The sequence below is a fragment of the Lagopus muta genome, chromosome 7, assembly GCF_023343835.1.
Source record: "Lagopus muta isolate bLagMut1 chromosome 7, bLagMut1 primary, whole genome shotgun sequence".
Taxonomy (NCBI): domain Eukaryota; kingdom Metazoa; phylum Chordata; class Aves; order Galliformes; family Phasianidae; genus Lagopus; species Lagopus muta.
In genome coordinates, this window is record NC_064439.1 from 30,248,314 (window position 1) to 30,275,935 (window position 27,622).

General features: G+C 41.8%; 1 protein-coding gene across 1 annotated transcript; it reads right to left on the reverse strand.

Moving 5' to 3' along the window:
• Positions 1 to 1,066: 1,066 nt before the first annotated feature.
• On the reverse strand, positions 1,067 to 21,340 carry CDCA7L (cell division cycle associated 7 like). The gene is made up of 9 exons (XM_048951759.1): positions 21,065 to 21,340; positions 11,089 to 11,229; positions 10,301 to 10,660; positions 9,388 to 9,462; positions 7,338 to 7,523; positions 5,911 to 6,042; positions 4,916 to 5,065; positions 2,670 to 2,806; positions 1,067 to 2,033 (listed from the first exon to the last, which is right to left on the reverse strand). The coding sequence occupies exons 1-9, from the start codon at positions 21,224 to 21,226 to the stop codon at positions 2,003 to 2,005; spliced, it is 1,374 nt and encodes a 457-aa protein (XP_048807716.1). The 5' UTR covers positions 21,227 to 21,340; the 3' UTR covers positions 1,067 to 2,002.
• Between the last annotated feature and the right edge of the window lie 6,282 nt (positions 21,341 to 27,622).

Here is a 27,622-nt window from a genome sequence, read left to right on the forward strand (position 1 = left end):
AATTTACAGAAGATACATAAACATGGTACCTTGCACTTTTGGAACTGCATTTTCATGGCAGTGAAGTGTCTAGTTTAGGAAGGACAATTAAGGCCTACAGTCAAAAGGTGATTTTAGTTTTAACCTGAAAAGGTTGTCAGCTAAGTCACAGCTAATTATAGGGAAGGTGCGTGACTCCAACAGGCACTCCGGGAAACGTAACCAATTACTCACACTCTTCTCTAGACTGGAATAAAACCAAATCACAGCAACTCTTCTGGAAGAGAATTACTTCTCCAGAAAGTAAGCCAAGGTGAGGATCTGGAGTGATAACAAGCATGTAGTTCAACTGCCGCTTTTAAAAAGATAACCTGAATTTTTCAGAGGATATTTTAAAAATACTCAAAAAGCAATGCTCCTAATCCTCCTGTTCTTATGAGTTGCAGTTTCTTCATGTTGGCATTAGCAAACATAAGCTTTCCTTAAGATCCCACATAAACTCTCTTCAAGTCTACTATAAGCAATGATTTCTACACAGGTTTGTGTTAGAAGATCACAATAAGCAGCTGTTTAAAGCTCAATACTTCTGGTCTAGCACTACAGAATACCACTTCAACTATTTGCCTATGTTTATTGCAGTGCTAGGTGAGACATCCAGCTGGGGTCCACAGCTGACTCCAACAAGGCCAGTCATTTTCGTTATATACAAAAATAATAAATGTTATTACAGTATAGCAGAGGGAAACAAAGGATGCTTATGAATATCCAATTCATAAAACCAAAATCAGAGAGCCAGCTTACTTGTGGACTTTTAATCTGAAAAGCAAATAGAAGACTACAAAATGGCAGGTGCAGCTTTTCTCTTGGCTGTTTAGTAGTAACTTTTCAATAGTACGTGCAGCAGATTTGCCTTGCAAAAAAACATTCCTAAGCATAACGATAAGGTATATGTTATTTACTCATCCTTCAGTGTTCTGTTCATGTGTTTTTCCATATATTTATTACAGTTATAATTCCTTCATTACATTGATTATGGAAAAGTAAATGGGAAACATCACACTGGCTGACTGCAGTTTGACTCATAAAATCTTCTCCTTGATTATTCTTTATTATCTCTACATAAAATGAAATACATATCTTACATTAATTTGAACATAATCATACAACAATACAGAAGCATTGCTTAAAGTTGTTTGAAAGCTTAGTTGTGTGTATGAGAAGAGATCCAACTACAACCTGTATTTCAAAAAAATCCTCAACTCAGTGGTTTAAACCAGTAACAGTATCTATAAGGTGGCTGGGTCAGGCAGCAAGTATTTCACACACAACTGCTACTAAGCAATTCATTTTCTTTACTGGGATGTGATGTTTTTTGTTCTTTTCTCTACTTTGTTTTTTTTATTATTTTTTTATTTTATTTTTACAAAACACTTCCACTTTCATGTTTCAGTGGTTAATTGCACTTTGGATTAAAAAAATAAAATTTTCATCCTCCCACTGGCAGGTTTATATCAGCTTTGGCTGGAATATAACGGCATTCAGATGGAAGAACACGTTCAGAAAGCTAAGGTTGGAAAATTCAATCTTTATGATCAAATTGAAACACAAGCATTTCTTGGGGTGTTGTATACTTGTTGGATTTTGTTTGTAAACAGAGTAACCTTTACAGGTAGTTGTTAAACACTCTTTTTGAAACTTCACACAATTGCATAAGTAAAAATATTGCTCAAATTAACAAAGTTCTCCATCATGTAGTTGTCTAGCCCTGTTAGAAATTAACCACTCTAAGGTTGAAGAGTGCCATTCCACTTAATGTATAGGTCTGTGCATGTAGATTTCTCTACCAAAACATTTTCCTGAGAGATGTTTTGCATAAGACCACATTAATTAAAAAATTTCACACATTGAAATGTATACACTAAACTCTAAAATTCTATCTTATATAAAACACAGTAATAAACTTTTGAAGTCAAAACTTGTCAACATATTAAACAGTTGCAGGCACAGCTTGAGTTCAGTGCTCTCAATTGCCTTCCACCAGTTGTTTTTGTAAACTAGAAGACATAAGAAAACAGTGTTAGTGCATTTTAGGAAACTCAAGATTCCCCAAGAACACATTATTTCAATTTCTGAAGATGATAGTTTCCAAAACAACAACTCTAAATGCTAGAAGCAGCTCATGCTGATTTCAAAACAGGGAAAAGCAAATTAGTTGTTTATGCAAGGCTATGTCTTGCTTCAACAAAGCCGATCTCATCCTAGGAAAATTCTGAAGAGATTTTTTTTTGAAAGAAAAAGGATCTATCCCTGGCAGAAGTCAAGTACTGAAGGGCTTCAGCATTTCTAAAAGGCCAACTAGCAAAAGAAGCTGCAACTTGGTTTAAAGCCCAGAAATTGAACAGTTGTTATTAAAGCAAAATTACCCATGCTTAAGAAGTCTCCATTGAGAATCCAAAATAAAGAAATACACTGCAGTTATTTGCTGTCTCAGAGACCAAATTTCATACTAAATTTAAGGTCACACAGTAATAAGGATCTGTAAAGCTATTTTGAAATGGCAAATTCTGAAAGTGAAGAGACATTTGTGCCCACTAGATCTATAATGAAGACATTTTAAAAGTGCTCAACTCAAGCTTAGGCAGCAGTGTTGTAGACCTGAGCTGAAGGGAACACTGGGCACAACCCCTCACCTTTCCAGGTATTCTTTCACGTTGTCATAGCCATAGAACTTGGCCAAATGGATGAGCATCCCTGTGGCACAGCGACCATCACGCTTGCGGCAGTAACTGCAGTTACACACACCGCGACAAGGAGGACAGATCCAGTCCTGCAAGAAAGAAGGGGGGTGTCATTAAAGGCCAGCTGTAGGTAGGGTTGTACCATCCTCTGCACTGCTCTAACAGACAGGAGTATAGCTTCCTTTTTGCCTTGTTATTCAGGGTAATCAACAAGTCAGCCAAACTTGTTACAGTTTCCACATACTGCAGGATTAAAATAAGATCAACGCTACTTTGTTTGCTTCAATAGGTCTTAGTCTGCAAGCTCAAGCTCTCTGAATGATTTACTCATTATTAATTCAAAACAGAAAAAAAGCACCTGTAATATTGCCTATCACTCTCAGGGTTTTGGATGTCTTTGGATGCATCTTTGAGAGACTGGGCATGATGATGTTAGATGGGACCAGAAGGGGCAGCAAGCTGGGTGGACCAATTAGCAGAACTTTAAGCTAAATTCAATGGGGAAAGAGGACGTACTTTTAAGTGGCTGAGAAGAGCCAGTAAACATTGTAATTACAGGAAGCAGCAGCAAAAAAAAACCCTCAGATTTGCCCCAGAGAAATGTGAGAGAGCTCCTCCAAGAAGGTAACATGGACAACTGCCCAGCTGAAGTGCCTCTACAGCAATGCACACAGCACAGGGAATAAGCAGGAGATGGAAACCATGGTGCAATTATAAAATTACGAACTAATTGCTACCAGGGAAACATGGTGGGATTTATCACAAAACTGGAATACCATGATTGAAAGCTACATGTATTGTAGAAGGGATAGACACTGGAAGAGGGGTGAGGGACTTGCCCTCTATGTTAAGAAGTGGACAGACTCTGAAGAGCTGCCTCTGAGAAACAGCCATGATCACATTGAGAGCTTTGGGCTAAAATTAGGGACCAGACCAAGAAAGGACATCTGGCTACAGTCTACCTACAGGACACTTGACCAAGGGGAGCTTGTGGAGAGGCCTTCCTGCTTCAGCTACAAGAATCACAGAATCATTAGCACTGAAAGAGACCTCTGGAGATCACATAGTCCAACCTCCCTGCTAAAGGTTTTCTAGAGCATGTTACATAGGAAAGTATCCAGGCGGCTGTTGAATATCTCCAGAGAAGGAGACTCTACAACCTACTTGGGAAGCTTGTTCAGTGCTCTGTCATCCTCAAAGTAAATAAGTTTTTTTTCCTTATGTTCATATGGAACATCCTGTGCTCCAGTTTGTTCTCATTATCTCTCATTGTCACTGGTTATCACTGAAAAGAGCCTGGCCTCATTCACTTGACTCCCACTCTTTATTTATAAGCATTGATAAGACCCCCTTCTCAGTCTTCTCCAGGCTGAAGAGTCCTAGCTCTCTTAAGTCTTTATTCGTAAGAGAGATACTCTAGGCTCTTAATCACCTTAATGGCACTACACTGGACTCTTTCCAGAACTCTCCTGCTTTTCTTGAAATGAGGAGCTAAGAACTGGACACACTACTCCATATGTGGCCTCACAAAGAGCAGAAAAGAAGGATCACCTCTTCCTAATGCACTGCAGGATACCATTGGCCTTCTTGGCCACCAACGCACACGGCTGGCTTGTGGACAACCTGTTGCCCACCAGGACACCTAGGTCCTTCTCTGCAGAGCTCCTTTTCAGAAGTTAAGCTAAGTACAAAAAGATTGATTCTGCCAGATACCTTTATGTGCCCATGAGTCCCATTTTCTGGCTGTCGTATATGCATACTCCTTGCTCAGAATATAAGGGGAGTCAAAAAAACCAACTCTAAGACATTTAGGTACCCTCCTCCTTTTTTGTCACACTTAAATTTTTACCATCTAGAACCTGCTTGCTTTGCAGGCCACATAACTAAAAGCATAAAAAGAAAGCACTTTTTGATCTTTTTCCATAAGGGGACAGATTTCTTTTCTCAAAAATTCTCATGCTTTCTCTCTCTGCTGTCTGGTAAGCAACTGGAGCTTGGAAGCACTAGGACAGATAAGCTGTAACATAGGTCCAGTACTTCCCCCTTGCACTCCAACAAAAATCAGCATCAGTCCCAATGGTACTGCAGACCTTAGAGTAAAACGCTTTAAACCACATTACTACAAGCATACATTCAGCACAGCTTAATACTAAATCATATTACTTATACTTTGTTCCCAAACCTGAAACAATACTTACTGGATCAAGCAGTGCTGATTTCACATCTTCCCCATATCTGTTTCGAAGACATGGTCCACAAAATTGCCCCCTTACACCTCCACAGCCCTTGTTGCGACAGATGGTCTTTGTATCAATTGTCTTTTGTCGACACTGGTGGCAAGTACTGCCCTAAAAAAGTTGAGAAGGAGGAAAAATAACCATGTGTGAAAGGCACCTTAAATGCTTAATTGGTTAGCAATCCTAATACATCCGCTGATAGAAAAGCACAGACTTCAAACCAAACTAAAATTCAGCAATGAACATCTTAGTAAGAACTGTAAGTTTTGTCATTATTATAAATTACATAGTATCTCAGACGCTGGAGATTTTACAGAAACAGTGCCTGTCCTTAGCTTTAGAGTCTCAGACTCCATGCAGCTCATTCTACAGTTCTTATTCCCCACCCCAATTTGGCAGTGAGCTCATTTATGGTTATTGCATACTTAGAAAATGACTATCTCTGCTAATACAGCAGTGAAGAATAAAACACACAGTAAGATGATCTGCCATCTTTTGATGACTATTAATAATAGCTAAATCAGATAAAGGAAAGGAAGGGTTCCAGCAACCTAGCTGGAAACTAGCCAACCCTTACAGAAATGTAGTTTCTTGAAGGTATAAAGGACAGCAAGGATCAATGGCATTTAGCTGTACAACCACAACAGCAACAATTAAATAAGAATGAAAGATAATAGGTTTTCAACTCTTATCACTGAAGAGCCATAGCTGTAACAACTTCCATTTCATTCTATGGCAAGGAAGCATTTATTTGCAGAGGCAAAAATTTGTTGGGACAGTATTAATCAGCGTGAGCAAGTCCACAGAAGACTGTCAACACTTTCAGGTCGTGCTTGTGCAATACAGTAGCAAGAGCTACGCTCTCCAGAACTTCAGAAAAGCACCTTTCAGCAAGCATCAGATATGCTGTTAGAAGACCATTAATGGACACCGTACAGAAAATATTAGCCACTTACTAGAACTTTGTCATAGATTTTGTCTTTAACAGTGATTGCAATGTTGTCCAAGTCATCCTCAGTAATATCCTCCACTGGACGGTAAGATGAATACTTTGATGATCTCCTCCTTTTGCGCACGCCACAATTCCCCTGTTAAACAAACTAATCTCAACACCTTTTGTCTGGTGGCATGAAGACTGTCACCACACGTGATGACAAATTATGTCATTTATAATGCACATGTAACTTAGTGGGTATAGTCTACAGGCTCATGGATCATTGAAAGAACCGGGAGTAGATTTGAGCAACTATCCAAACCCACTGGCCTGTTTTCTCTCCCCTACTCCCCAGTCACTTCTCTACTCCACTTATTATTTAGTCTGTTTAGTTATCCCTTCTTATGGTTATCTCCTTGTTACTTCTGCTTCCACAAAGCCCATTTTTCTGCTGCTTTTCTTTGCATTCCCTGCACACCTCTACTAATTTCATACTACTTTCCTCACAAAATTAAATTATAGCCACTTGCCTTCCCCAAGCTTTGTTCATTTGGTTTCCTAGCATGTTCTCATATTGCTTTCACCACAGACAATCTAATATTCCACTAAAAATCTTTACTTAAGTTTTAGTTTAGTCCAGCCTTTCATTGTTATCTTGCTAGTTATGTGGAAAAGAGTCCTCTACTCACTAAATGCTCTTTTGGTCTTTCATAGATTCTCTATAATCCTGAATCTTGGATCATCATTATAACCATCAGGAGATTTCAATCATGTATGTGTCTCACCTAATCCTGAGCCTCCCCCCCTACCCCATCTTTGTCTTTCATCCTAAGTCAGATCTGCTTTTTCCAGAACAGAGCAATTTTTATTCCATGTTTTTTAGTGGCCAAGTTCCTGCTATAATTGTTCATCTATGGACAGTGCTCTGGGAACTGGGAATCCAGTCCCCAGTATATAGAGATACAAAGTAAGTCTTTTTCATAAAGACTATGCGGTAAATAAAGCCAAGACAAATGCAGATGGTTTGTTGGTGCAGATTCCCTTCACTCTCAGTTTAATTATGCAATTCCTAACCTCCCTCTGGTATTTCCAGAGAGGAGCTCTTGCTATTTTTTCCTGAGTCTGAAGATTCAGAAGATTTACCTTACCACTCCACTGTCTTGCCACTCAAATGCCTTATACATTTGAGTTCTAACAACTTTCAGACAACAAAAACAAACACTAGAACCTAAGTAAACTGTCTGGTTATGCTTGGACAAGATAAGTCACAACTAGAGCCAGAAAATGGATGAAAGTTGAGGCAGGAATGCCTGAAGACAATTTCTATTGCTAATAACAAACCAAAGGTTCTCGTTAACTTCCTCCAGGAAGTGATGTCTACCCTAAGCACTGGCCAACAATCTATATGAATGTTCCTCTCTACGGAAAATATCAAAGTCTAGCAAATACCACGCTCAGGCTCCTCTTCAAGAGGTTTTCTTGTTTATAGCTTTGCAAGTGTTCTGCAAATCTGACAGCCGACATGGTAAATTTTTCCAAGGCAAATTTCTCAGGTGGACGAGCATTTCTGGTTGGGTTCATGCGACGTGTTATCTGGCCTTCAGAAAACGTCCTCCTTGGTATTTTCTTCTGTTTCTAGAATCCAGAAAAAAAAAAAAATCTAGTGATTGTAATTTCTAGTATTTTTCAGTTTCATTTGTAGTGTTAAACACCAGAAAGATTTCAAAGTCTGTTGCACTAGCGCTTTTATGAATTCATTCTTCTTCCACTCCTTATCTGTTAAGCCACATTTATTATGTCGGTTAAGCCGACAATTTCTAGCAGATAGAAAATTTTCCCTACATGCTATATCTTTTTGCTCCTTTTAAAAGACCAGTTTTCACAGTCAGATTATATTTCAATTAACATCACAGAACTGTACTGTATAATCAAGATGTTATAATCACAATATAATCAAGAGAATTAGGCAAAGTAAACAATGATCACAAAAGAGAATAAGTGGAAGAGCTTACCCTTTGGCTGAGCTCACCAGAAGACACCAAGAGAGGTGATCTCCAGAAGAGATCCTTCCCCACTGGTAGCCAGCTCTTAAATGGGTCTAGGAGAGGTGCAGCCAGGCTCCACCCCTTCCGGCAGCACAGGTGAATTGCCTTCACCTGTGCTCCTCTGGCTGGCTCATGGCTCGCCTCAGGTGATCAATCAGAGGTTCAGGCCCTGACTCAGCAGTTCCCATACATGTACCAAAACTCTACGGATGGCATATTAAGCTTAAAGCTAGTTCTCACTGTTCTTCGGCAGCTGAAGGTTCGGAAGCTCCCACAATACGAACAAACCTTTAATGAATAAACCAAAGTCCAGGCTTTCTTCCATATTTTTCATCTTAAAGGGTCACGGAAAGAGCATGAATAAATCTCCTCTTCTACATTCCAATGAATGGCAACAATCTCTTGGTGTTATCAGACTTAATAATTATGGAATAACTGAATTCATGCAACAGGAGTCCTGCATGGGCCACCTACCATAAAATTATCCATAAAAGTACAGAATCACAGAATCACAGAATCACCCGGGTTGGAAGGGACCTCAAGGATCATGTAGTTCCAACCCCCCTGCCTGGCAGGGCCACCAAACATACACATAAAAGTGTCACTCTACTACATCTGACAGCTTCAACAAGACGAAAGAAGTTATATCTGCTTGCCATCATATTTCCTTAGCAAGAAGTGAATGACACTTTACAAGAAGAGAGGTTGGAAGTCAAAAAACAAGCAGAAAGGAAACTAGAACGTTCCTGATGCCTTTTCGACCCCTCAAATAAGGACAATAAATGAAAGTAACATGCTATAAAAATATAACCATTCCTTGAATACACAGACACACATTTAGCCACAGCTAAATTCAAGATTTGCACAGACTTCGTAATTCTGATTCACATTACCACTGTCACACAGCAGCATTTACATGCTGGTTTTCTGAAGACATGGCTCTTCAATTTTACTTTACATCTCTTCAGTTTGTAATGTGAAAAAACATTACAGACAGTAATCTACTTCTGGCTAAGAAAAGCTACAGTATCACTACCCTAGTTTCATGTTGAAGTGGTTGAATTTTATCAGCATATGGAAGTGTGGATTTTAAGAGAAGAGTAAAAGAAAAATTAGCTGGGAAATGTAAAGGATCTAAACACAAAGGAAAGCAATTTTCCTCATTTGCACAAATGCAGGTATCTGTCTAGTATCTCAAAAGAATTTCCGTGACAAAAATTATAAAGTAGCATCTAATCCTGGTCTCCACAGTTCTTCATACAATTATCTTATAAAACACCATTTCCTCACAAAAGCTTCAGTATTTGAACAATACCAAGAGCAAATCCAAAACAAAGTAACCAGAACCAAGGAAAACCCAAACAGAAGTTGGTGAAAGTGTTTTATCAAGAAGCATATTAATCAAAAGTCTAGCATAAATATCCATCACCTCTAGCCAGTGCACAGAGTCTTACCGAAGGAGTTGAGGCAGGTGTCTTCACCGGGAATAGGTCAGGTATGGAATTCAGTTCTGCTAGTAACTGGGCAAGCTGAAAGAAATAGTAATATCATATTGAAAAGTCACTACAAACTTGCATATTTTTGACACGCATCATCCAGTCTTTGTATGCACTCTGAGAAATACTTGAACGTATTAAATTTCAGCGCATGAAACATTTCAATAGGAACTTAAATAAAGTGGGGCTCAAAAAAGGGGCTCATTCATGTACGAGTGAAAAAAAAAAAAACACCAGAGTTTTGCAACTTCACAGCTTCCATTAATTCTTACTGGAATACGGCAGCTAATATTACATTCAATCTTGTCAAAACAGCACTGAAAAAGAGTGTCCTCAAAACTAATGAAGTTTACAGTGGTAAAACTGGAATTAAAAGAAAGGGTGGAAGCAGACCCAAGATTTGTACAAAGAGTGCCTGGAGGCTACAACACATCCTGGAACAATGCAAAACTGGAGGATTCACAAAAGACCCAAAATCAACACACTACAGTGCTAGATTTGCACACCACCATGAAAATTAAGAGATCTAGTGGAATTTTAGACAGGGGGAAAAGCAACTGGCAATTATTAGTCTCACTTCTCCCTTATCTACATACACACTTTCAGTAGTAGCAGTAAAGTATAATTAAACACCACATTCCACATAATTGAAAAGTTATATTTATAATCCTTTGCAGTTTTGGGCAGGCTTTCCAACCAGTGAGTACAGAAGACCCCTCAGATACAACAGGTAAGTAGAAACTCTATTGAATAAACAACAAGAATGACCTGAAGGAACCCGATGGTTTGCTGACAGGCTCCAAACATAAGCCTGTAACATGGATACCTGTAACAGTGTTCACTGTACTGTTACAGTGTCCTTTAGTCTTACCATGGCTTTATTTTCTTTAATATTCATAGCTCTTTTAAGCAGAGCACTGGAATTTTCTTCTTGTGTTTCTTTCATGTCTTCTTCAGATTCTGAAGCAGAGCCCTCTAGTTTGTCCCATCGCTTGCAATTTCTTTCTTTTGAAAGAGCAGTGGAGGGTTTACTGTCCTTTAATGGTAGGTTAGGAAAAGCTTGTTCAGGCACTTTTTTCTCAGAAGACTTCCTGGTTGGAAACTGAAAGGCAACACGAAGACCAAAGCTTCTTCTTTTGGGAGATACTTTCTTCTTTGCCTCTTCCTCCTCTTCTCCTTCAGTACCCAATAAATTACCACGTTCTTCATCACTCAAGTCTGACACCATCTCCTACAGGCAGGAAGAACCATGTTATATTTGCTGCTATGACACAAAATGTTATTTTTAATCACTAATTCTAGGCAGCAGTTTCACCATCCAAGTGCTACAGAAATTCACTCAAATCAACAGGTTTTACAAAGCTAGCAGCATTCAACTTCCCCCAACACAGTCTGCACATTAATGCACAGATACTACAAACAAGGCTATCAGGAACAGTATTGCCTAGCAGTCAGCATACAAGGAGGGGGAGTTCTCATTTCTAATATGGGATACTGCACTCAATGAAGGTGGGGTTTTTTCCCCTTTTTCAATATAATACGTATATTACAATATTCTTCAGTCTGTATAATGAACATCACAGTGCATCACTAACACTGATTATAAGATAGAAATTTACACACAGAAAAAAAAGGAAAAAAACATCAACATATACATACTGCCTTTACTGGAACTACTTTCCTCTTCACATCCTCCCCACTAGAAGCAAAGCCTTCAAATGCATCAGTTTCAGAATCAGTGTCTTCAGTGAAAATCTTCTTCAGCTCTTCAGTAAGGTATCTGGACTGGTATCGAATGCCCTGTAAAAATACCAGCCAGCTATAAGAAACCGTCATACACAAAATAGTGACTAGTCAGAATGAACACGTTCAAAGGCTTAATCAAGTACCAACTAGATGATATATACCGTGAAGACACATTGCAAGCAAAACTGACCCCAGATTCTACCCACAGACTAGGAAATGAAATGCCAGTCCATGAAAGAATAAAATCTCATTAGAATGCTTCCCAGTACATGTATATTCACATACCAAATACAGGACAAGTCTAGTGCTTATTTTGACATCTTTAAACACAGTGCATTTACTAAATCAGAATTGTATTTCCATACTTCTAATCAGAATCAGCAGACCATTTGTCAATTCATCCCTGTGAGTCCACTGAAATACCTGTTCATAGTAGGAATACGCATGTTCACACCACACCTGCTTTTTGAGAGCCTACAACATTCATTTAAGTTTCTTTCCCCAGTTTTCCTCTGCTGTGACTTCCTCCCACCCAGGATACAAAAATGACCTTTCATATGACGCAATTGCTGAATATCTTTATTGTTCTCTTCAATTCCCTCCTATTCCTGACTTTAATTACACACTTCTTTACATTAAGATAATATCTGGTGAAAAACAGATACAGTACATTCAGCGAAAATGCATACAGGGGAATAAGAGGGGGGAGCTACAACATACGCTGTTTCTTTACATTTTAACATCTCCCTCAAGTTATTATGGATAATTAGAATGAGTTTTCTGTGAGCAAAACTGCTTAACTCTTTTGTTGATAGCTGCAGTGCAGCTGTTTGAGAAAGGAACAAACACAATAGGGAAGTTAAAGTGAAATTGCATTTCTCAGAGGCAAACAGAAGTTTGTATGTACTCTGTGTTTCCTTGAAATTCCACAACGAAGGATAAAGAGTGGCTGGAGGGGAGGGGGGGAGAATCTTAATTAGTTTGTTAGCCAAAGTGGCTGAAAATAATGCACCTAAAGCTATGCCATGTGAATAATGGTCTGCACACAGTGAAATAAGCATCAGGGATATCTACTGCAGAAACTGTTGGAACTCATCAGAAGCGCAGAGATTACGGGAGATGGAGTGCAGAAATCTCAGAGGAAAGACAGAGACATTGGTCAATATTTATGAATGCAATTGTTCACTGACAACCAAGGGATTGCCTGATGCAGGAAGATCCCACTCCACATCTGCAAGGCAGCTGCCTCTCCTCCTCCCAGCCACCACTGCATTTTTTCTGACCTCACCATTTTTGCTCTTCACACCAAATTCTTGAATTTTTTATCTTTACTCAAGGAACCTAAAGGGAAGCCTTCTGCCTCTCTGGGGCATGGGTAAGAGATGTTACTAGAAAACTCATTAACCTACTACAGACCTCTGATTATTACCCATTAATGAGCTTTCATCTCAGTGAAGAATCATCACGCAGGCAATGTTCTCCTTTATCCTCCCAGCAGCAGAGAACACTACTGAGAGGCTCAGGCAACCCCAACTGATCAACATATGGCTAGAAGGCTGGCATCACTGGCCAAATTTTGAGCTTTGTTTGGAGATATCAACACAACATCAGGCCTTCTTGATGCCTGATGGGATGCACCTTTCTTAGAAGAGAAAAAGGATTTTTCTGCAGGGCTTTAAACAAGACTGAAGAGGGAAAGGGATAAAAATCAGTCTCAACAGTGATAAACTACAGAATGGCACACCAAAATTTGAGGGACTAAGAGCTAGTGAGATCCTTCACTCTTCTCCACAAGATGCTAGGTATAATGAAGCACTTTTGAATGATTGTACACCAATGCAGGCAGCATGAGGAAGAAGCAAGAGGAGCTTTACAATAAGGATGGTGAGGCACTGGATCAGGTTGCTCAGACAGGTGGTGGATGTCCCATCCCTGAAGACGTTCAAGGTCAGCCTGCACAGCACTCTGAGTAACTTGATCTAGCTGTAGGTGTTCCTGTTCACTGCAGGGGAGTTGGACTAGATGATCTTTAAAGGTCTCTTCCAACTCAAATAATTCCAGAAGGCTTGATTCAGTCCCAGAGCTATAACATCACTGGCAGAGTGAAACCTGGGATGCAGAGTTCTGTGATTGGTATGTCATGATGGACAGCTCTAGGCTAGACAGGAAAGCCAGTAGAGGTGGGGTGGCACTTAAGGAAAAGGCTGAGCTCACAGCTGAAAATGATGCAATTGAGAGCCTGGATAAGGATTAAGAGATAAGCAAATGAAATGTTTGTCCTTGTAGGAGTCTGCTTTAGGACACCCAGCCAAGATGACAACATCAATAACTTGTTCTATAACTAACAGATACCTCCAGATCAGCCACCCTTGTCCTTATGGGTGAGTTTAACTTGACAGACATTAACTGGAAATATCACACAGCTTATAAAAACAGGTTCAGGAGTCTCCTAAAACACTTTACAGATAGCTTCCTGGTAGAGGTAAAAAGGGAGCTGACCAAAACTTCAACCCTGGCTATGGGGAGAGCAGCTTCAGGCTGCTCACAGAACTAGCTAACAAGGTTCCCAGGGAACTGCAATGAGGTTCAATAGTGCTCATCTCTTCAATATCACCTCTTAAAAGCACAGGAACAGACAATTCCAAAATGTCAGAAGTCATGCAGAACTCAGTTTTAGGGCCAATTCTCTTTATTATTGTCATCAGTGACTATGACACAAGACTTGAAGGTATACTAAGTTTGTGGATGACAATAAACAGAGGAGCTGTTGACTCCCTTAAGGAAGGGTAGAAAGGCATTGCAGAGAGATCCTGACAAATTAAAGGGCTGAGCAATCAGAAACCATATGAAATTTAACAAGAGAAAGCACTGAATTCTGCACCTGGAATGGGACATCCCCAGCTACTCGTACAAGGTGGGTGACAACAGACTGGGGAGCAGCCCCATGGAAAGGGACCAGGGGATTCTGGTGAGAGCCTGCAGTGCCAGCTGTAAATTCTGAACACATCCACTTGGAGCAGAGAATACTGTGGGATTCCTAGAAGCACATGGTAACAGTACTTAGCACTTACACAACGCTTTCTATCATAGGATTCTAAAACCCTTTGCAGCAGAGATCATTATCATAACCTCCTTCTCATACACTGAGAAACCAAGGCAGAATGAAATAAGGTGCCTGCAGTCACCAAGCAGGCAGAGAAGCACAGGATCCTACACAAGAACCTACCACCACTTCTTCATTAATCATTCTGCACACCCAGCATGAAGCCACAAATGTAACAGCAAGCCACCACCTGGCTGTTTCAAGCCAACAGAACACCCACTGAGCAACAAGATCACAAAGCGACTCAGAGCTCAGCATATTTCACTTCTTAAGATACCATATATCCCTGTAGTGTAGACTACAGCTCTACTTCCAAACAGCTTCCACATTTCGTACAGATCTCTCCTGACAGTATTTGCTCAGAAATAGTACACACAGTACATACATCAGCAAGACTCACTCTGTTTGTTCCCTTTGCTGAAGACAAGGAAGATGACTGGTGCTAGCAATGTTTAACATGATGGGCTTCAAAACAAAACAGACTGTACTTTAGTAAAAACTCTCTTGCAGAACATCAGGCCACATCTATCAAGTATTTAAGCTTCTAAAAGATTGAAAACTGAATCTTCTGGCAGCCAAGACAGCAGATCAGTCATTCCTTGCGAACAGAGCAGGTACTTCCAGACACCAAATAAGAGAAAGCAAAACATCAAACAATCAGGATTATCCAAGCTGTAACTAAGACAGAAGAGAACTAGCAAATCTCAGAGACAGCCTCTCTGGGCCAGTACCACTACAACAGTAATTTCAGTGCAGAAACAGTAACAGAGGGATATTAATGTCTGGAACGCGTACTTTGAAATCTGCAAGGATACTCACAAAACCAATCTATTCCCATGTATTTCCACTTGTCCTATTTATCCAGAGCAATGATCCTAGGATGGTCATATTCTTTCCTATTTCTCTCCTATTACACTTGCCTATTCCGTTTGGGCTCTCCTTCTAGTGAAACGCATTTTCTTTCTAATACTATGAAGCACTTTTTAAAAGCTACCATCAAAACTTGGAAAGGATAGGAAGTTTATCTAAATTTGTTTTTTTCTTTGACATACTTTGACAATTCTTTGACATTCTTTGACATATGACAAACTAAGATTCCTGGTTTTGCTGGGAGTTACGGCTCATGCAGCCAGGATACAGGCTCAGATTACAACTGCACCAGGAGAGCACATCTGGGCCACAGCAATCCATTCCTACCCTAGATTCAGAGAGATCGTGGATGCCCCATCCCTGGAAGCATTCAAGGCCAGGCTGGATGTGGCTCTGGCAGCCTGGTCTGGTGGTTGGTGCCCTGCACATAGCAGGGGGATTGAAACTAGATGAGCATTGTGGTCCTTTTCAACCCAGTTCAACCCAGGCCATTCTACGATTCTATGATTCAGGAGGGGGGAAAAAAAAAAAAAAAAAAAGAAAAAAAGGGCATCAAAACTACCATAGCTGTCTTCAGACAACAACCTCTGCCTGGAAGCATCATTTTGGAACCCCCAGAAAATCTTCAGTGTCACTGAGGGCATTTAAACTGCCAGTTACTCCTTTGGATATCTGTTTCCAATTCAAAACAAGACAGAAGATATGAATCAGACATGCCAATTTAATAGAAAAACTCAAACTGGCAGCAGCACAACTTATTTTTACATTCCTATTCAAGTGCAAACATACATTACAAAACAAACCACGCGTAGCAAAACTGCATCTCATTTAACTAAACTCCAGAAAATTTGGTGCAGGCTGTTTAAATACAGACTTCAGATTTTGGAGGGAAGGGGATGTAATACGCAGACTGTTAAACTCCACAGTAGTGCTTCTCAGACACAAATATACACACACGCCCACATCTTGCAAGTGCTGAGGTGCGGCCTTTACTTGTAGTGAAACCTATTGCTACTCCTGAGCTTTTGTTGCCCTGTGATCAGAGAATTGAGGATCATGCATTCAGATGCAATGAAACGCTGAAGAAGTACAGAAAAACCTTACCATTTTACCTGGTAACAGCGCCATTACGCATTTTAGCCATCACTTAGATAACTCCAAAATAAAACCAATGCAACTCCTGTTTCTCCTTCATTATTTATCTGGAGTTTTTTCTGAGATACTTGGTAAGAAAGGGAAAACGCGGATTAATCAAGAATGCTTGTTTGCTAGAAGCTCCAGACTTAGTCACCAAGAAGCACTACCAAAGGCACTTCCCAAGGTGACAAAAGTCACTATGTAAGAGTTTAACTTTGGCCCAAGCACCAAAAGAAACTTTTATCACCAGAGCTGAACATTTCCTACCATCATGTACTTCATCAATCATTTCAGGTAAGCCTCTTTTCATCACAGGTTACTAAGGAAGCCTTCAGCCAGCTCTCACCTAGGCCACATTAGGATTTGTGAGTGGAAGGACAGAGTGAGAAGGCACAGCCTTATAAAACAAGGCAGAGGGCATTTTGCACTCACTAACCTCCTACTCCTTCCTCCACTGAGTTTCAGAATGCAGTTTTCACACACACCACTACCAGTCTGCCATGCACAGAAGTGCTTGAGGAGGCAAGTCCAAATTGCTAACCAACACCCAGACATTCATTTCCTACATCCCCAGAGCAAGGTCTGCATCTTATGCACACTATTTTTCATTACAACAAGCCTTTCTGTTGTTAGCAGTGCTCGACAGCCATTGCTCTGGGTAGACCTCAGAACACAAGTGAGATAAGCAGCCAGCTAGCAAGGAGTTCCTTACCCATGATCTTGTACACTTGACCATAGCTTTGCTCTCTGAAATAAACACAGTTACGGGCATACGTGGGCTTAAATTCACTCTTACTCTGCTTTTCTATAATCAATGTAGACTTCAAAATGGATTTACTATTGTTTGAGCAAGAGCAGAATTCATCTCTAAACCAGTGACCCTTGCAGGCACAAAACAGCACAACACAATGCACTGCCACAGAAGTCATACTGTCTGTATGTGAACTCTCTTGGTTATTTTCTCACCCCCATCTCTTAAAGCAAGCTGCCAGAATTTAGTTCCACTGCTATGACAGAATTCAGACAATACAGCACAACCTTAAAAATGAAGCACTGTGTATTTTAATGGCAAAACACACAAGGAGCTGTGAGCTTCTTGTTATAAATTGCTTCCAGGAGCCACAACGTTCCTGTGCTAGTGCACAACTGAGTTAGCCACTGCTGCAATTGCTGTGTGCTTAATTCCTTCTTTGTCTATTACTTCTGCATCTTCACCAGAGAAGCCGTTAATGGAAGTACAATTACCAATTTTAAACAAAGGAAAAAAAATCTTCTATTGAAAAAGTTTGTGTGTTCTCAAATAGCAAGGTAGCGATTTAAGTAGCCTACTGCAGAACTTCAACACTTTTCTGGTGTGCTGCTCTCTGCAGTCTGTCAATGAAGAATCCCATTAAGTCATCAGTGAGCCCCGTTTTTACATAATGGCTTAGATTAATGGCAGAATACCAAGTACACCTAAAATGGACTTAATCCAGGAGTTTAAAAACTTACCGAATTAAGGCTTGCATCCATCCCTACAGAACCATATCTCTACGCAAAGTCGGTAACTCCATCAGCACAAATCTGATATCAAACAGCTCCTATAAGTAACTGGGATGTGAATTAAAGAGTATTTCTGCTCCTTAACATGGGTGCAGGCTTCAGGTGTAATTTCTAATTCACTGTGAAAAAGCAGTGCCTCCAAACAGGCTTTTATTAACCTTAAAGTCCAGACTGCAGGTTTGCTCACCCACAGCAGACCAAAGCTAGGCAGAGACTCATCTATACACACCTCTGCACCTTCCTTTACATGAAACTACACCTCTCAAGTCAACGTTATGGCCAACATAAGCAAACAGATATCAAAGATGAGCTACCTCTGGAAACCTCTGCCACAATGAGTTCTCCATTTCTTGTCCTCGAAGCCACTCGCTTAGTGTTGCTAGTTATTATTAACTTTCAACTAAAGCACATTCAGAAACCGATTCATAATCAGCATCCGAGCCTATCATTTTAACTTTGCCAACAAAGTGTCATGTACAAAGAAAGAAAATACACGCATGCCTAAACAAAGATGTTAAAATAGTACTCTAAGCACTTGATGGATGCAGGCTCTTCAAGACAGATTTTTTTTTTTGCTACTAAACCTCAAAAAAAAAAAGAAAAAAGACAGGAAGACTCAGAGGTGATGAACAATTCAAGCTCACTCAGAGAAAATATTTCAACATGAAAAAGCCCACAGAGCAAATGTGCAAAAGCCCACAGAGCAAATGGAAGTCTGCTATAATGTTGCAGATTTTAGAAATACTGTCTTTTACAGATAACAGTTACATAAAGTACTAAAATTCAAGTGAAATCTGAAGAAAATACACAGAAAAAGTATCATCCTTGATAAGAAATGTTATGTCTATTGAGCCCAGTTATTTTAGCACTTAAAATACCATTACTCCTTTCAAGCACCCACAAAGCACTTCTCAAAAGCAGAATACTACCCGCTACCAACAGCATGCAATCCAACTATTTTCAGAATTACCACATGTGAGTACATTTTTACTCAGCAGGAGATGAAAGTTCAAGCTATTCCCATCCCTTGCATTCCCCTTCTTTAGATCTGCAGAAAGATCACAGGTGCACACAGAATACCATCGAATCAGGCAGCTTGCCATGAGAGGTACTACTGGGAACTGAGAGCACATAGTTCATTTGTGACAGAGCTGTCACCAGAGGCAAAGCACAAGGAAGGAAAGCAAGGCTGAGAGGGATGTCAGATCTGCTGCTGGCACTCCCCACACAACTGATGGAAAGAAAGGCACCTGAGGTCTCCTACAGTCCCAAGGTTTCTCTAACTGCTGTCCCCACAAATTCCTCCTGTGTTAGGCAAAAACAAGAAGAAAAGCCTGAGGCAAGATGTTTTACTTTCCACATCAACAGCAAGAATTCTGATGTCCCCATTTGAAAGTCAACCATACTGATTCCAAAAGCAGATGCAACTTCTCATTCTGCAAGGCAACCAGCCAGGTTTTCCCAGTCAGGTCAAAAGGAGAACACACCTGCATGCACACTTCGACTTCTGGTGGATACCTGTATGCCACTGTCTGCCCTGTAACAGGATTAAATACTAGTTTTGGTCCCACACTTACACATTCTTCTGTAACAACAAGGGTCAGGAGAACATCATGGGTGAGAGAGCAGGGAGCGATCTTTGCTTCTACTAGGCAAAAACAAAACAACAACAACAAAAATCCAACCAATTAATTGGGTTGTTTTCCTGTTTGAAGCAAGTGGCTAAATTCAGTAATGCTCAGCTTTGTTTACTCATTTTAGTCAAACTGAAGTAATCCCAGTTTAATATCAAATGAATGTTAACAGAGTCTAAACATGTGCAAACTCGCACCTCCATTTCCTGCTGGAAAACCTCAATTTGCTCTGAGCTGAGCACACAGACCTAAAAATGCCACCCAAGGGCTGAGGTGCTGCATCCCCAAATAACAACTGAAGAGAGAAGCGCTTCAAATCTGACATTTACCACCATCATCACAGGAATGGAGGCCTCCAGCCAGAATGCTGTTAGGTGCCAAACCAAACCGCAAAGCTATTTACAAAAGCCTGATCTTCTTACTGGAGCCATAATGGCAAACAGCATTGTACAGGCGCTTCATTTTAAACATCATGCAAAAGCAATGGAAGGTCTAGTCCTGTATGCAGGAGAATCACACAGTCAAAAGGACTGTGAACACCATCTGATCAGTCTAACGTAAGTGAAAACAATCCTTGCCCCAGTGAGGTATCAGAAGATGAGGGCGGGACCAGATGATCTCTGCTTCTTCAGAGAACCAGGGTGCTCAGCATGCTCCTCATGTCTGGGCTGCCAGGCCCAAGGCCCTGTGGGTGCTCCATCCATCAGCACTCCTGTAACCAGCTCCAGGAACCAAAGCTGCTGTGCCAAAACTTTTCCAATCAGCCTCTGGGACAGGGAACAGATCCAACAGTGCATCACAACTCAACACAACGCACTGACTGACTGACTTGGCAACTGCTTACAACAGGGGCATGAATTTACTCACATTTAGTACTTACTGTACTAACTCAGCAGCCTGCATAGGCCACATCACCTCAGAGACAGGGAAACCTTGACCGCTACCTCTTGGCTCCGACAAACCCACAAGTCAGTATGCCACAAGGAGCGGGAACCATGGAAAGCCAGAGGCCTTGCTGTGCCAGAAACGAGCTCCCACAAGGATCACAAGCACGCAGACAGACTTTGCAGCACCACACGAGCAGCCAGAGGCCCTCTACACACTGGCAGACCTGAGGCCCCGAGCTGCAGAGGAGCCTCACGCACTCAGCTGGCAGGGACCAGAGCTCGCTTCGGGGCACTGATCACACCTGCGACCGTTCCACCGCCTCCAACACCCACTGCGTTCACGTGGTTCAGCCGTGTGTCTGTAGCACCACGGCATGGACTCGCTTCCAGACTAAAAAGGGCAGAATTAGACAGACAGACGCTCCTTAAGGCTCTGCCCCTCGTTATACAAAGGGGACGCCACAAAGCAGCCCAAAGCCACGCCGCCGCGTCCGCGCCCAACGCGGCGCGGTTCAACCGCGACACCGGGCCGCCCTGTAGGAGGAGCCGGGGCAGGGCGCGGGGGGCGCCGCGCCACGTGGAGGGGCCGCGCTTCACGGACTGTTTTGGCGCAGCACGGCAGGCGCCCCCCAGCCCCTCGGACAAAGGCCGCTGCCGAGGCGGGAAGCACCTCCCCGCCCGCCCGCTCGCCCGTCTCGGCCTGCGAGGGCTCTCACCTTGTCGCGAGTCGCCGCCGCCCGCGTTACCGGGCCAGCCGCCGTTGCCCGCGTTACCGGGCCAGCCGCCGGCGCCGCCGCTCGCCCCCGCCTCACTGAGCCCGCCGCCGCTCGTCCCCGGCCGGTCGGCCGGCCCCGCCGCCGCCGCCCACGCCGCGCCATCGCTGCAGGAGTCCGCCGCGGGGAGCGGAGCGGAGGAGGAGGAGGACGAGGAGGAGGGAAGGGAGGAGCGCGGGGGGCGCCGCCGCCGCCGCCGCCGGCAGCGCGAGCAGCGGGAGGCGGACGGGCGGCGGCGAGGAGGAGCCGGCCCGCGGCGGCGGGAAAGGCGGGGGTGGACCCGGCACGGAGGGGCGGCTCGCAGGCGGAGGGAGGCGCTGGGCCGGGGCCGTCCTCTCCGCCCTGCTACGGCGGGGGTGTGTCTGCGAGCGAGGGGAGGGGATGCGCGCTCTGGTTTCGCCGAGTGAATCGCGGGCGCTGGGGAGGCGGAACCTGCCAGGAATGGCCTAGCCTGGCTCCGCGCCTCCTCGGGATTTAGCCGGTTGCGTGGTACAGGTGTGAAGTGAGAGCCTTAACCCAAAAAAGCACAACGGACGTGATGTGACTACAAAACCTTGGGTAAGCATAGAATCGTAGTATACCCCGAGTTGGAAAGGATGACCCATGAGGGTCATCGACTCCTGGATCCATGCAGGACCACCCAAAAAGTCAGACTAGAAGCATTCCCAAGCTTCCTAAGTCAAGCACTCATAACTTGCAGTTCTTATACAAGTGATCTGTAAAGCTTGTAGAATCAGTAATGCTAGAAAAGACCTCTATGATCATTCAATCCGATCACCAACCCATCCACACCATGCCCACTGACCACATCCCTCAGTGCCACATCCACGCAGCTCTTGAACAGCTCCAGGGACAGTGACCCCACCACCTCCCTGGGCAGCCTGTGCCACTGAAGCACCACTCTTTCTGAAAAGATATTTTTCCTAATATCCAAGCTGAAAAGATGAGACCACTGTGAGGCAGAGCTATTTTCTTCCAACAGCAAGTCAGCAGTTCAAATTCCAAACGTCCCAAAGGGTGGCATATAATAAAACCAGAAACTGCCCTGCAGTCTAGCTGAAATAAACCCATGATAAGTGTCTTTAGAGGTTTGTGCTGATAAAACCAAATCATATGAACCAACTGTACTTCCCCTTACAGCTTACCTTCCAACCCAGTGAGGAATTACCACACTAAAAATTGGTCATTTTGGTTATTTTAATACTATCTGAACATCAAAGAATTATGTTAAACACATTTTAATTTGGGGCACAGCTTCAAAATACATTGTGTAGTTTGTCACTATCACGGGTTCCCAATCCTGATAGGGGATTTTAAATATTGTACTGTAAATCCTCACTTACAGTAAAAGTCAGATAAAGAATATTTTCTTGCTGAAAAGTGAAGGACAGATGAGAAACGATCTTTTTCTACCCCACTCTGAACAGTCAAATAAGTGGATGAAATGCTCCTCTGTGCAATATAGTATCTGATCCTCAGAATAACCAACATGGATAGATTCCCAAGGTGGACTTCCCATTGAAGTACCTCCAAGCTTTTATATTCCAGCCAAGGGGAGAGTATTTGTTAGCAGTGAATGTGAATAAAGTAGTTACAAGCACACAAAGACCTGTTAGCCAAAGCAGGCCATTTAAATGCTGGTATGCATTGCAATATCCACTACAGAGGCACCTGCAGTTGTCACTCAGAGTGCAGAAAGAAGGAGCTTTGTGGATAAGGTGGGGAGGAGTGGATTCAGCAGCAGAAGAAAAGCGGGAATTATGTATAATATCTGCCAAACTGAAATGCAGACTTTTTAAAATATGACAGAATAAAAATCTCTCGTGCAGTGTGGAGCTCACGCATTCCCAAATGACGTGTTTTATGTATTCGGTTGCTGACCCTGAATTCAGTTTTGTCGCTTGTCCCCAACAGTCTACATTATGAAGCACTTCATTTGTTAAAAGCTGTCAAGATGCTACCTTGGATTGTGAACAGCAGATTTGAGATGATTGTGTTGACTGTCCTGTGCTAAATTAGAGTGAATAAAATTGCGTTCTGTTACAATAGAGATGTGCAGCTATTATGCTGTTACAAATACATTATGAATCGCCTGGTAAGATCTTCTGCTATTTTATGCAATTTGTTTCTTTCTCTTTTTCTGTTAACTTTCCACTTTGTTTTATACTTGCACATTCATTCACAGCATTTTCCAGCCCTTTATGCTATCTAGTGCTCTTTATTTTCTTCTTTTAGAAGTGGAATTTCAAAAATTCCCTTAGTTTAATTTGTCTTCAGTTCTACCTGAAGCACTTAGCAACACGCATTTTCTGTCACTGAATTCCTGCCCATTTTCATTACCTCTTTTCACATTACTTCAAAGTTTGTCTTTCTAACCCCAATAGCTTTCATGTTATTGCCCTGCCAGTGGAATCTCATCAGCCGCTCAGATGAGGTTCAGCCAGATTCCAGGTACTCTTCAACTTCAGCCTTAATATATTAAGCCTGAACTATTTCACAACGACTGGGTCCAGAATAGCTTCTGACCTTGCTCATCATCCTGTGAGAGCGTTGCTGATAATGCCTCAGTCCAGGACTTCGGACTCTTAAACTGGATAATGAAACTCATAACAATAAGTTCTATTTCAGCGATACCATTACAACCAGACTGTAACTTTCCAAACAGAACAAATGTGGACTGAAGGAATTACTAGCAGCTCTAGCTATGCGCATCCAGAACAGCACATCAATTTATGTCGACTGCCTCACTACCATCCTGATGCACAGTAAAATTACAGGACAGGACTGCCATTTTTCCAAAGTGGCCTTGTAAATGAAAAATTTGTTTGCTGTTAGTTTCAAATGAAAGGGTACCATTCTAGGTTATAATTCTGGACTTTCGTGCTGTAAATTCACCAAGCTGGATAAAAGCAAAAATCAGTCATCATTCCTGAGCTCTGTTTTCACTGCTCCCTCCAACAGTCTCTGATTTGGGGGCCATTGTAGTCATGGCTGGGGGTTTTGCTCCTATCTTCCTGCCACCACATTTCCCCAAGACCTGTCAAGCATTTTAAGTAGCATGCACTTTCCCACACTTCTCAATGAATGCTGACATACCTAACTTAAAAGGATTACTTTCTGCTGTGAGGAATTGTAATCCTCTTTTCCTGCTCTGCAAATCCTCTAGTAAGTGAAAAAGAAAGGCCAAGATCTGTTCTGCTGTGCAGGGCAAATCACCATCCCAGAAGGTATAGAAGAAAACAACAAATCTAAGATTTACTTGTGGTCACGCTTGTCCAGGAGCTGTGTGCCTATGTATTAACTCATTGGCATCTTTCATCACTATTTTTGGTGCTTCGATATTTTCTGTCCTAGTTTCTAATAGCTATATGAATGCATGAACAATTGCTACATGAATGGTGCTCAGGACAAAACAAGTCTCTCAGAGTTGTCTACAAAGTGCAATGGATGCTGAATTGCCTTAATGCAAACACAGTTTTTAATAAGCTGCATTCTCTTAGCAAGCCACGTACTTTTAGCTCATGTACAAAAACCAGCAGTTTTCCAAACCACTTGATATCAGCTTGTATAGTATTTTCAAAAGCCAACATGGAAGATGCTGGCGGAGGTGAAGGCTCATAATCTGAGAGTAGCTGATGCAGGAACATGAGCACAAATGTTCCTACTGCTTTGATTTCCACCCACCCATCTCAAAACATTTCCTCACAGCTAGTGGCTGTTCAACAAATTGGTTTGTGGGTGAAGCTGAGGATAAAATTTGGGTGATCTCACTGTGCCATCTGAGTCTGAAGCCTCAGGCTATTCCATTACAATAGCAACCTGAATACTGACAACTAGAGTCTTCCACATGCTCTCTCAGTTCCCTTAAAAGAGCTGCACAGTGGTTTGAGGGTTCAAGGGAGAGATGCTGCCAATAACATTTTCATTATTGAAAATGTTATTTCATTGTTTCAAGTTGCAAACTAATATTTTGTTTCCAGTGATTCATAAGTTGATGAACCAGGATCAGTACCACATTCCCCGCCTTTCCATTACACTTGGACAGCAAGCTGTACTCACAAGGCTAATGAATTCCAGCATCCACATTCCACACAGGAAGTATTGCCCTTTTCAGCACATTACTGCTACAGCAAAAAAATTAATAAAAAGTAAAAAATCCATGCTCCAACTTTGTGGAACCATCCTTAGCATTCTTGTCTTGATCTAATTCTACAAGTCTTAGGTCAAGGCAAGCAGTCAGTGTATCAGTGCTTGGTAGTATTAGTCCATTGATCCTAAAATTACTTGTTGATATTTGGGTGTGTCGTGTTTTTAGTAATTTTTGGCTGTATTTCAGCCCAATCTGACTGATGACTTCTTCCAAACTACCCATGGCAGGGTTGTGTTAATACTACCTAATTCTTTCTTGGTGAATTACACAGCATCAGCAGAGGTGGTCATTTCAGCTGGATATGGGAAATGCCCATCTCTTCCCTACCTTCCCAGCTATTCATCTGGGACAAATGAGCCTTATTGTTTGAGAGAAATGAACTTTGAATTCTCTCTTCAGAGGAAGTGTTGTTTTGTATGGTGTAAGCTGGGATCATCTGACCTTTCCCCTCCTTCTTTCCATAGATTAAAAAAGGCCAGGAACATATGGTAACATCCCATACCATCCACATTCTCTAGGGAGTTCTCTTCCTGATTCTATCCCCTATGATCTCTCATCCTTCTAATTTCTTTTGGAGGCTGATTTGTCAGTTCTGTAAATCCTGCTAGAGATCACTGTTGTTAGTAACACAGATTTCCCCCAAGAATCTGCTCTGTCTCTATCAATCATCAGTCCACTTCAATATTTGAAACTGGAAGAGCAATCTGCTCTGACTTCTTACACCCAATGAAGTCTTTGTGTCAGTGCTTTTTTCTCATATGAATTATTAATATCAATTGTTGCTTTTGGCAAACTCTGTTTCAGTTTTACTAAATATGAGTCAATTTTTGAGTTTTGAAAATACTTCTACAATCTGTCAATTGAGAGGTCTCTCAACGTAATTCCGTCTTGACTCCACGAGTTTTTCTCTTCAGCTTCTGGATCTTGTTTGGAAATCATCTGCATGATTAAACAAGTGAAAGTGTAGGCAATTACAGCTTGCTTCATTTAGATGCAGAAAATGAAGGCATGTATGCACTAAGGCATTTCTTTGTTGCATTTAATTACCATGTACTTGGAGACCTGTTTCTTTAATAAATTAAAATTTAAAAAAAAAAAGGAAGAAAATGGACTTTTTATTCTGCACTTATATTCAGGAAATGATCCTCCATTTCACCTAGTTGTCTGCTCAAAACTAGATTTCACTTCCTATCTTGTAGCTTCCATTCAGGCTTTGTCCTTATTGCTTTCTACATCTGAAACCGAGATCTTGGTCCCATGTTTCTACTGGCACTCCTGGGAAAACCTCTCTTTTCTCTGGAAGCTCTGTCTAGTGGACCAATCAGCTTCAGCCCCTATTGGACACACTTGTATTTTTCAGCATCACATACTGTGCCACTTTGTGAATTTGCCTACGAATATCCCATCTCCACATTACTGCTGAGAATACAGTGAAAGGAGAAAGGAAGGATTTTTTTTTGTTGTCCAGGATGTTTACATTTCAGCTGAAGGAGGCAGTTTCTCTATTCTGAAATCTTCCCCTTTCCTTCTCCTGGCCTATTCTCTCTTGCGTGTCAGACAGGAAAGTGAAAGCAGTAGTGAAAAATTGCAAATTGTAGTACACACTAAATAATACATAATAAACAGGTATATCATCCATGTCTGAAGATAGTAGAAGATGCAAAGGTAAGGAGTAACGCACACTGAGGTGAAAGTTTTGCCTTTTGTGAGACACAGAGTGCAGTACCACCTGGATTCCCCAAAAAATCCAAATTAAGTAATGTCATTTTCTTTTCGGAGCCATTAAACTGAATATGGAGATTAATTTATTGCCAGGAAGTACTAACATCTCATCATTCACTAAATCTATGCAGCAAAAACAAAAAGAATCAGAGCACTGATCCTGGAGTTTGGAGTGAAGTGGGAGATGAAAATACAGAAGCAGAGCACAGGTTCTCATCTCCTTTGCCTCTCTTGCTCTCTAGCAGCTGACATGTCACATCCCCTGGACATCTAAGAGAATTTAAGCCTGGTCCAGATCATGCCAAGGCCTTCCTACTTGATACAGCAGCCAGCTGAAAACTCACATTGGAGGGTGCATGCCCTCAGAGGGGACTGTGTGAGATGAGCTCACCCCAGCCACCCACCTTCTTCTGTCAAATGGGGCCAACATACAGACCAGGGCCATACTGCAGATGTGGGCCACAGCACACTGCTGTTCCAAGTCTCCAGTTGCTTAGGGAACACATTGCTTCTGCCTATTTCAATGCTTTATTTTCTCGTCTACTCCTCAATAAACTATCTTAGCAAAATAATTTTATTAATGGCTCACATTTAATTCTAGCAACTGGAATTAAGTTGGCTGTGCGCAG